General features: G+C 36.0%; 1 protein-coding gene across 1 annotated transcript in view; it reads right to left on the bottom strand.

Moving 5' to 3' along the window:
- The window catches only part of Nek1 (NIMA related kinase 1), a 95862-nt gene that overhangs the window by 61721 nt on the left and 22068 nt on the right, over positions 1-12073 (bottom strand). Inside the window, exons 12-16 of the mRNA XM_090354206.1 lie at positions 10585-10736; positions 4248-4307; positions 3956-4015; positions 3817-3864; positions 3589-3663 (exon numbers count right to left, since the gene is read on the bottom strand). Coding sequence (XP_090210332.1) covers positions 3589-3663; positions 3817-3864; positions 3956-4015; positions 4248-4307; positions 10585-10736 — 395 coding nt within the window. The remainder of the gene's footprint in view (positions 1-3588; positions 3664-3816; positions 3865-3955; positions 4016-4247; positions 4308-10584; positions 10737-12073) is intronic.

Raw genomic sequence — 12073 nt, 5'->3', positions numbered from 1 at the left:
AGGAACAAAAGGCGCATGGTATCCTTAATATGCGGTTATTAAATCCAAAGTGTACAAGAGCGAGGACTCAATAACTGCATAACCAAAGCAATGGACATGGTAATGGAAATATAAACATAATTATATAGACAAAAAAACCTATGACTCTATAATCATAATGTTTTATTTCATAAACTGATATGTTTCTATGACATACAAACCGTTAGCCTAATTTTGATTAAGTTCTAAAGACTAAGTCCCAGAGAATGTAGAGATTTCCTCCTTGAACAATTGTTTGTTAAACTTGTCATTTAAAATATGATGTAAACATAAGCCATATAATTAATCATTGTTGTTCTTAAGGTACTATGTTATCTCTCATCACTTCTACTGTCCCTTGGTTATCTCATATTGTTACACTATCTCACTTTGTTATCTGATATATCGGATATAATTGTATTTGGTTAACTGAAATTGGATAGGGAACGGGGGAAAACAAGATGAGGGGTGGGGGAGGGGGGAAGGGAAATGGGGACCATGACATGTGAAAGGGTATCAATGTGTGGGAATTAAGGCACCATTTATCTGGCAAATATCATGTAACCCTTCTATTAATTACAATAAAAAATATATTAAAAAATGCCTATTTGAAGCTGGGTGCTAGTGGTTCATACCTGTAATCCTAGTTTCTAGCAGGCTGAGATCTAAGGATCCCAATTCAAAGCCAGCCCAGCAGGAAATTCTATGAGACTCCAATTTCCAATTAACTACCAGAAAACTAGAAGTAGAGCTGTGGTCAAAGTGGTAGAACTAGTCTTCAGCAAAAAGTGTTCAGAGTTAGTGCCCAGGCTCTGGGTTCAAGCCCTATGACTGATAAGAATAAATTATTGATACATGGTATGAAAAACTGTACCTCAAGAGACTGAAAAACAAATTAAATTCAGGACATATTTATATAACTTGGTAAAAGAAAATAAATCATCTTTTACTCAAATCACAACTTTGAGTTACAGAAACAAGAAGAGTTAACTAGTTCAACTAGATAAGTATCTGCTGTATACTAAAATACCCAAACTAATATGCATAGGTTGGGTAAATTTACAGTGTAAGGGTATGTTAACAACTGATTCTATACTAGAAATTAAGATAACACACAAAAATAACAGTGTATTTATTTTTATTGCTGTGTAACAAATCATCACCAACTAAATAGCTTAAAACACTATCCAGTTATCATCACCCAGTTTTCCTTTCAGGTGTATTCAGCTGGTTTTCTGGATTGGGATCTCAACAGACAGAAATCAAAGCTGTCTGCCAGAACTCCCATTTGAGGTTCAGTATCTCTCCCAAGCTCACTGGATCTTGGTAAAATTTCTTAGCAGTTTTTTTTTTTGCCAGTCATGGGGCTTGAACTCAGGGTCTGAACACTGTCCTTGGACTTTTCTCAAGGCTAGTGCTCTACCACGTGAGCCACAGCACCACTTCCAGCTTTTTTCTGTGTATGTGGTACCAAGGAATTGAACCTGGGTCTTCGTGCATGCTAGGCAAGCACTCTACCACTAGGCCAAACTCCCGGCCATTTCTTAGCAGTTGTATGCACAGTCATTTTCTTCTTAGTTATTGGTCAGTAACCAATTATGAACATTCAGAGGTCTCCCACACTTTTCTTTCCACAGCAACATTTACTGTTTTCCCATTGAGCAGAACTAGCTCTCTGGATTTGTTTCCCTTTCCTATCTGCTATTGGGAAGTCTTATATATTAATGTAATCACGGGAGTGCCTGAGGAAGGGATGTCTGCAGTTGCCCATAACATAATCTAATCAAGGAGTTACTACATCACTGTATTTGTACTGGTTCTCAAGGGGAGAAAATGCAAAGTGTGTTCCCCAGAAATGCAAAACCTGGAGATACCCAGAACTTGGTATATATAAATAAATATATGATGACAAAAGAGCAAAAGAATGCAAGGCTCAAAACAAAGAGAGGTAAAAGAAATTACCATCTGAGCTCTTGATAGCCAAACTGTTCTCTGGGGTAAAAGTCCCTCAAAGACAAATGTATTAATTATGATGTTTAGGATTGAAAAAGTCAATAAACTTGCGCAAGGTTATAGTCTGGATATGCCTAAATGAATCCAGGTAAATGGCTAGCCTTTATTTATTTAGGTAGATGAATGGAGATAGTATGAGAGTACAGAAAACGGGAGGGGTGCTATGAAATAAACACAAGTGCAAAAACAGAGAAGCTACATTCAGGGAGGAAACTACAAGCAAGATCTTTAATCACAGCATAAGCAGAGCATAAAATGTGTGGTAAGAAATGTATGGTGATCTAGTTGAAGAAACTGACAGGAGTCAGAATAAAAGAATCTTATGAGAATTGTGTGTGTGTATGTGTGTGTGATTGTGTGTGTGAGACTGGGTCTTGAACTCAGGGCTGGGGAGTAGTCCCTGAGCTTTTGTGCTCAAAGCTGTACAAGTTTTTTTTTTCTTTAATTTTTCAAGGATCTTTTGGCTTATTATAGAACTATATTTACTCATTGATAAGTGATTTTTCTTGCAAAAACTGTGATTTCATGTTGGAATTTAATATACAATTACTGAATTTTAACATACTTTGCTTATGATTTTTTTTAGTGTAATTGATAGAAGGGTTATATTATATTCACCAGATAGAAGGTGTATTACTTCACAAACATTGATACCCTTTCTCATGACATGGTCCCCATTTCCCTCCCACCCTCCCCCCCCCTCATCTTGATTTCCCCCTTCCCTATCCAATTTCAAATAACCAATTAAGCACATATAAAATATATCAGATAACAAGGTGAAATATTTTAATAATATGAGATAACCAAGGGATGGCAAAAGAGATGAGCGATAACATAGTACATTAAGGACAACAATCATTCATTATATGGCTTTTGTTTCCTTATCCTGGAGGTCCATTCATTTAGCTTCATACTATTTGGCCTAATGTCTCTAGATTTTGTTCTATTGTAAATCTCTGCAAGGAGAGCCCAAGGTTTTTATTGATTATGACAAATGAGGGAGACTATTGGGCCTATGTTCCTTTGAGTCTGGCTTACTTCACTTAATATGATTTTTTCTAAGTCTTTCCATTTCCTTACAAATGGGGCAACGTCATTCTTTTTGACAGCAGCAAGGAATTCCATTGTATAGAAGGTCTTCTGGACCTTCCTGCATGGTCTGGATTTGAACCACAATCCTTAGATCTCAGCCTCCTTAGTAACTAGGATTACAGCCATGAGCCACAGTATCCACCTGAGAACTTAAATTTTAAGGCTGCATGAAAAGCTGTATTGGAGATTTCTCTGAAAGGAGTGACTATCACAGTCTTCATTGAGTGCTTTTAAAGTAATTGTAACAGTTCACATAGTAGTATTAATAATATGTTACATATCAAATACATGCAAGAAAACCAAGAAATCACAATAAATGAAGAATTCTAGATAAAAAATTAACTGCACACACACACACACACACACACACACACACACACACACACACACAAAGCCAGTATTATATAAAGAGCAAGATGAAACTGGAGAGAAAGAACATCACTATATTGGTTATCAAATGCCTACCTTTACTTCACCACCTCCACCAGCACTTAATACATTTCTCCATCCTTGTTCCCTGGCCCTATTTATTCTCTCCAACTTTTAAGAAAACAAACAAACAAAACACCATTTCAACTACTTAGTATAAAATACATAAACACACTTAGCAAAACAATGGCACTTTATTTTTTTAACATATGTGTATGGGGAGAGGGAAGAGAGTGCCGTGGAAAAAATGGATTGTTCTCTTACCCTTTCCTTTTCTTGCCTTTTCATCTGTTCTGCCTTCATAAAACTAATCTGCAATAATTTTAAAGACATATTTCTTAGAACTCAGAATGCTTATAAACTATAGTGGGGTAGAGGAAGAAAGAGAAGTGTAAAAAGCTACCTGATCCTTCTGTTTCTTCTCTTTGTCAATAAATTCCAACCTTCTTTTGCTTGTTGGTTCCTTAAACAAAACAGAACATTTTTATCAATAATGATTTCTGCTTTTTGTATTTTTATCAGGAAAGGAAGTATACCATTGGCAGAGTATGCACAGGGAGCTTAAAAATTAAAGAAGAAATCATAAGTATTTGTTTGAAAGAAATAAGGAGGAAAGGTTTGGAGGCTTCATATAAGATTTTTTTTCCTAATGATGTTTGTAAAGCTTTAAAATAAGCGGATAGGTATCTTTGTACCTCAAACATTTTCCTCCTTTCTTCTCTAGGATTCATTTTCTTCACTGGAATTTGATGGGCCTGGACAAAAAGTAAAACTATAAATTAGAGAAAGATTTTAAAATGTTCATTTGAAAATTCCAAATTTATGGAAATTTAAAATAAGAAAGGAGGCATGCTAATACTGTAATAATTCTTTCAAGAAATATTATCTTAAAAATAAAGATATTGTAGCTTTTGATATATTATCTGCAAACAAAGAGAAACAGAAAATTATGAAAAAGGTTTGTTCAGTCATCACCTAAATATGTTTGTACTCAGAAATGGATATTAATTTTAGGTTCTCTAGAATTAGAACATATTTTGGAAGCTTAATAATGAATTCAATTTTCCTTAAAAACTTATACAATATATGCTCATTACAAAAAACTCAAAATAAGAATAGCCCACTACACTTGCTACTTTTGAGGTAATAAGTGTTGATATCCAGACATTTAAATACACTTAAATATATATAAAAGATAATGTACATTTTTTTTGTGGTTCTTGGGGTTTGAACTGGCCTAAACACAGTCTCTGAGCTCTTCAGTTCAAGGCTACCACTCTACCCCTGGACCTGGGTGTTGTTCCTGAGCTCTTCAGCTCAAGGCTACGACCCTACCCTAGAGCCAAGCCCCACTTCCCTTTTTCTAGAGGTTAATTGAAGATAAGAGTCTCAGGTCCCTTTGTGCCTGGGCTGGCTTTGAACCTTGATCCTCAGATCTCAGCCTCCCGAGTAGCTAGGATTACAGGCATGAGCCACTATGTCCGGCCATCAGGTGTATTTTTACCTAAATGTAATAATTTGCTATTAGATGGAAAATGAACTGGTTTGCATTAGGGTAAACAAATTAACAATGGCAGTATTCTATGAGTATTATAATTTAGTCAGTCTTCTTGGAGCAGGACATATGATTGATTTTGAATTTTTCCTGTACATATATCCTTTTGTCATATGCCAATATTTCAGAAGGATAATTTTTAAAAATTAGTGGCATTATAAAGTAAAACATAAGTTCGATGTTGAAAAAAACTGTCCATCTAAAAGGCCGTACCAATCTACATTTTCACCAAAGAACTAATTCCCATATCTCACGTAGTATTATATGTTATTATTCTATCTTGAATCTTTCTGCTCCTTGGAAATGGTAGAAATACTTTACAGTTGTTTAGATATGTACATTTCTTCTTTTATAGGCTAATTACACACATTCACATATTCCTAAGAATCATCAAGACTTCCTGTTCTTTACCCACTAAAATGGTTTTGCTACCACTAGCAGATGTCAAGCACCAGTTTTAAGGGTGTTAGAGCTCCGGGGTCACCACTATTGAGGTATTAGGAATACCTCAACAATAGAATTAACATAGTTAATATTTTCAGGCTTTTTTAATACACAGATAATAAACCACAGGCTAAAGGGACTTTGGTATAGACCAGTGGGATATAGTGTTTGTGTAGCATGCTTGAGGCCCTGGCTTTAATTTTCAATTTTTTCTTTTATCTAGTAAGAAGTACTATCCAGAAACTTTGTAAAAGCATTTCCATAAAAATAATATTGTTTGACAAAAGGAAACAGATATTTTGAGATGTGGTACAACATAGATCAGTGTGAAAATACTATGCTGAGTAAAATTCACAAAAAAATAAGTATGTTTCATTAAAATACCAAAAATAAGTAAATCTGTATAGCGACAGAAAACATATTAGTAATTTGTTAGGGCCATGAGGACAGAGGAGAATAGGAGTGATTGCCAGTTCTTTTTTTTTTCCCTTTCTCTTTGATAGTATGGGGTTTTTCACTAGGGCCTTAAGTTTGTTAGACTGGCACACATAATGTTAGACTTACCTCTACTTCTTTTCAACATTAGCTATTTTTTTTTTTAGAAAATACATATCCCTAGGAGTTGGTGAATAATAATTTTGGATTACAGATCCCTGCATTATATATTCTGACAAGTTTCACAATTTAACTCTTATGTAGCCAATCTAGCATCAGTCCAGATTTTTGCCTAACAATACCAAATAATTAAAAAGTATTATTATTTTGGGACACAATGGAACACCTGCAACCTAAGCTTTCGGGGGGGGGGGGGGAGGCAGGAGGATTTTCAGTTCAAGGTCACTCTGAGTTACATATAAAATCAGTGTCTCAATACAAAAAAAATTATTGATTTGAGTAATACAAAAGCTTGATGATTCAAGTTCCACAACTCACTCTCTCTCTCTCTCTGTCTCTCTCTCTCTCTCACACACACACACACACAAGTTTGATAGTAAATGAATACCAAGACAACTGCATACGTAGGATAAGTTACCTGGAGGTAAAGATTATATTCATCTTTTGGTTTTCTATACTGCCTTACATATCTGACATTCAAATTGCTGTGAAAAATTGAAGCCATTTCTCTGACCATATAGTATTTTCAGAACATTATCTCTGTACTAAAGAAACATGCTGTTAGGTGTGGTGTTTCACGTTTGCAATCCAAAGTACTCAGGAGGCTGAGATCTGAGGAATATGGTTTGAAACCAGCCGGAGGAGGAAACCCCATGAGACTCTTATCTCCAATTAACCATCAAAAAAGCTGGAAATGGAGCTGTGACTCCATTTGTAGAGCACAAAGTTCAGGGATAAATTCCAGGCCAAGTTCAAGCCCCAGGATAGGCCAAAACAAAGAATAAATAAATAAACCCCAAACAACAGCAACAAAACCCCCAAAATATTAAAAATATGTTCATGGAGAGCCCTCTAGTGGCTCAATAGTTAATTATTTCAACAGAACACAAAACAATCCAGGAAATAGACCCAAGTCTTTCATGACAAGGAAATCTTTTGATACACTGGGTAATAATAATACATTAGCCTAAATTTATACAAAAAAAATATAGCAAACCATTGTCATTAGTGGTTATGATTTTTAAAAAGTAAATTTCTCATTTTCAAGCTTGGAATTTTTAAGTTTTGATAAACCACTGAGAATTTAAATATAAAAGGTGCTTTATATTTGCCAGGGTTTTTCTTGTTGTTTTGTAGTTACTGTTGGTGTTATTTTTTATTTTTTTGTTGTCTTTTCAGGTGGGCAAAAATTGGGCACAGAAATGAAGGGAGGGCTACTCAGGAGGCTGAGGTCTGAGAATCGCGGTTCAAAGCCAGCCAGAGCACAAAAGGATCTGAGACTCTTATCGCCAATTAATCTATAAAAAACAGGAAGTGGGGCTGTGGCTTAAGGGTAGGACCGTATCCTTGAGCTGAAGAGTTCAGGGACAGCACCCAGGCCCAGAAGTAGGGCAGTATTCTTGAGCTGAAGAGCCCAGACCAAAGTTCAAGCCCCATGATCCACAATAAGAAAGAAAGAAAGAAAGAAAGAAAGAAAGAAAGAAAGAAAGAAAGAAAGAAAGAAAGAAGGAAGGAAGGAAGGAAGGAAGGAAGGAAGGAAGGAAGGAAGGAAAGAAAGAAAGGAAGGAAGGAAGGAAGGAAGGAAGGAAGGAAGGAAGGAAGGGAGGAAGCGTACACAAATGTAGTCACGATATACAATATACTATGTAAAAATGAACTATGCAACTGCAACTGTAGGGCAGAGACCAGACAGGGAAACTAGGAGAAAGCAAAGGAAGGGGTGACGTTGTCCAAGAAGAAACTTACTCATTACCTGACTTAAGGATGGGAGTTTTTTAAAAAAAATTTGCCTAGGGGCCAGGAGTTTAGCCTATTGGTACAGTACTTGCCTAGTATGCATGAAAACCCGGGTTTGATTCCTTGGTAGCACATACATAGAAAAAAGCTGGAAGTGGTGCTGCGGCTCAAGTGGTAGAGCTTTAGCCTTGAGAAAGCCCCAGGACAGTGCTCATGCCCTGAGTTCAAGCCCCAGGACAGGTAGCTCATACCTGTAATCCTAACTACTCAGTAGGCTGAGATCTGAGGATCATAGTTCAAAGCCAATCTAGGAGAGACTCTTATCTCCAATTTACCAAAAGGCAGGAAGTGGAGCTGTGGGTCCTGTGATAAGAGTGCTAGATTTGAGGGAGAAAAAAAGCTACAGACACTGTCCTGGACCTGAGGCTCAAGCCCTAAGATCCTTACAAAGAAAGAAAACTATTTAAAAGACTTTTCTTTTTGTCTTTTCTTGTTTCTTCTTTTCATTTTTTCTATTCTTTTTCAATGTGGTTATATATATATATGTATATATATATACATATATGGGATACATATAAAATACAATTTACCATTTAGCCTTCTACAATTCTGTGACATTCCATATATTAATGCTGTGCACTGAAATTTAGTTTAGGTGAAATGTTTTTTTTTTGTTTTGTTTTGTTTTTTGCCAGTCCTGGGCTTGAGCTCAGGTCCTGAGCACTGTCCTTGATCTTTCTCAAGGTTAGAACTCTACTACTTGAGCCTCAGTACCATTTCCAGCTTTTTTTTTTTTTTTTTGGCCAGTCCTGGGCTTGAGCTCAGGGCCTGAGCACTGTCATTGGACTTTCTCAAGGCTAGAGCTCTACCACTTGAGCCTCAGCACCACTTCCAGCTTTTTTGTATGTATGTGGTACCAAGGAATTGAACCCGGGTCTTCGCGCATGCTAGGCAAGCACTTTAACCACTAGGCCAAACTCCCGGCCCTATTTCCAGCTTTTTTTTAATGTATATGCTACCAAGGAATTGAACCCAGGTCTTCATGCATGGTAGGCAAGCACTCTACCACTAGGCCAAACCCAGCCCAAGATGAAATTAAAAAAAAAAAAAATATATATATATATATTCATATGATATTTGAGGTACTTGTTATTATTCATTATTTAGTTTTCAGTTATTTGGATTAGACAATCATGTTTACCTAAGAAAAATTAGAAAGAAATGGCCTTATCTGAGATCTGAAACTCTTACAGGTATATCTGAGAGATTATCTATTATTTGGATTGGATTCTAAAAGTTTGGAGACAGAGATTGAGAAGTTTTTAGGCAAGCCCAAGTGGTGAGACCTCACCTCAACAAACAAACCAGGTATGGTGGTACGTGCCTGAAAGCCTACTTATGTGGGAGGAATACATGGGAGGATCAAGGTATGGCTTTAGCAATAGAAAGCCTGCCTAGCAATCTTGTAGTCCTGAGTTCAAATCCTAGTACTGCCAAAACAAGCAAACCAACAAGCATATTTCAAAAGATACTGGCTTTATGGTTCTACTGCGGCTTTTATTTGGCATTTTACCCAATTCTGTGCAATTAAATTATAAAATATATTGTTGCTCTGATGACTAGAATTCATTGTTTTCAATCTCTCTACATATGTTAAAAAATAAAATTTCCTAGCCATTTTCTTTGGGCAAAGATGTGCAATACATGGATCCTCACTTCAGAGAAGTGACCTTCTACTGAAATGACATTAAAAGGACACATATAAGGTGCTGAAGGTGTTCTGATAAGGAAGAAATTATTTTCCTGCTTTTTCTGAGGGCAGGAGGATAATTAGGAAATAAGGTCTGTCTTCAGTCACTGGAGGAAAACTCTAAGTATGGATGCTGCTAGTAAACCTATCTACATGCATATCTGTGCACCTGTAGGAAAATATGAAACTGGTCCCACATACCAAAACATGCAAATACTGACAGAAAGCAAATGCTAAATTTTCTGCGACTAACTGTGTTTGTTTTTAGACACTTAAACGCTATAGGCTTCATCTTTTGTGGTTGGTGGTGGTTGTGGGGCTTGGACTCAGGGATTGGGAGTTGGTCCTGAGCTTTTCTGTTCAAGGCTTGTTAGCACCCTACCACTTTGAGCCACAGCTCCACTTCTGGTTTTCTGGTGGCTAAATAGGGATAAAAATCTCATCGACTTTCTTTCCCAGGCTGTCTTTGAACCTCAGATCTCAGCCTGAGTAGCTAGGATTACAGACTTGAGCTACCAGCACCTGGCTTCAGACCTCATTTTCTTCACATGAAATGTGATAGATTTATATGACCACATTCCTTTCAGCTTTATGAATTTGTGATTTTTTTCAAATATAAAAATCTCTCAGGATTTTAACAAGTGTATCTCATGTATTCTTTGATACATATACATGATCAAACGCATCTAATTAGGATGTCAGAGTGATTTCATATAGTTACTTTTTTGTTGCACCAATTACTTATGTAATATAGTTTCTTAAATGCTTCCATAGGATAATAAGGCTATGCTCCTTCAAAAGCTATAGTACATGAATAAGAGCAATATTCTTTAGTAATAACTTTAAGAATCTTATATGAAGATAATCCAACTGAACTATTGTTCAGTTGAACTGAATTTGATATTACTTACAGTTTGTAACATCATCATACCTGTTTATGCTTTTGGAGTGGTTTTTTTTCAGGTAATTTTTTCTCTGTGTATTTCTTGTATGTTAAAGGTACTCCATACTTAGCAGCAGGCTTTGTGATTTTCTGAGCTGGCACAACAGAAACCAAGTTTTGTCCTGAAGCTGGTCTTTTAGCTAAATAAAAAGACATGAAGAAAATTTTCTAAGAGTTTCTTTTATTAAATTTTTAATTTAAAACTAAAATCACTTTCATAATTGTTGACAGAACATAGAACTTTCATCAAATCTTATTCATTCCTTTACAAGTCACAGTAACTCAAATATTTCACACTAAACTTATATCCTTAAAAGGTGAAAAATCACATCCTCCCAGATACTGAAGTTTTTCATATTAAAAATCATATGCAGGGCTGGGAGTTTGACCTAGTGGCAGAGTGTTTGCCTAGCATACATGGATACCCAGGTTCGATTCCTTGGTACCACATACATAGAAAAAGCCAGAAATGGTGCTGTGGCTTAAGTGGCAAAGTGCTAGCCTTGAGGAAAAAGCTCAAGGACAGTGGTCAGGCCCTGAGTTTAAGCCCCAGGACAGGCCAAAAAAAAAAAAAAAAAAGGTCATGTGCAACTGGCACCAGTGGCTCATGCCTGCTGAGGATCCCAGCCCATGCAGACACTCTTATCTCCATACAATCAACCAGCAAAGAGCCAAAATCGGAGGTGGCATAGGTGTGGCCCAAATGTTAGAACACCATCCTTAAGTGAAAGAGTTAAATGAGTATGTGAGGTCCCAAATTCAGCCTTAGAACTGGTATACACTGGTATAGGTGTATGTGTATATAATATATAGGTATATATTTTATATATATATAGCATATATACAAATATATAGGTGTGCATCCATATAGATCCTTAATAAAATGTTTGAACTGATAATTTACTTGAAATATTTTTGGAATAAAAATTGTTTCTAAACACAAAAAATATGACACAATGATTTTCATGTAACTGGACATTTTACAGCATTCTCTAGTAGTGTTCAAAACACCAAGTACAAAGGCTGAGTGGTAGACAAGATGGTGTAAAACCTGAAGGCCAGGTTGGGGGAGGGAAATGGGGACCAAGACATGAGAAAGGGTATAAATATATGTGAAGTAATGCACCTTCTATCTGGTGAATATAATGTAACCCTTCTATTAATTACAATAAAAAATATATGAAAAAAAAGAAAACAAAACCCACACCAAAAAAAAAACCTGAAAGCTAACCCTAACACCTCAGAAAAAAAATTAATCGACTTAGCATTTGGTGATATAAGATTTCATTTAAATAAGAAATTAAAATTTCATTATTAACTTATCAAAAACTAGCATCTATTATCATATAGCGCAACACAACTTTAAAAGGAGATTCCCTCTTGGTTAAATTTACCTATAATCATCTATCTCTTTCTCCATCCTTCCATCTACGTTTCTAGTACAATTAAGTGCGAGTATTGAAAACAGATGAAATGC

The sequence above is a fragment of the Megascapheus bottae genome, chromosome 20 (genome assembly GCF_031878675.1).
Source record: "Megascapheus bottae isolate mThoBot1 chromosome 20, mThoBot2.hap1, whole genome shotgun sequence".
Classification (NCBI taxonomy): domain Eukaryota; kingdom Metazoa; phylum Chordata; class Mammalia; order Rodentia; family Geomyidae; genus Megascapheus; species Megascapheus bottae.
The sequence above is the reverse complement of the archived record's forward strand: the minus strand, read 5'-3'. Positions and strand labels throughout refer to the sequence as shown.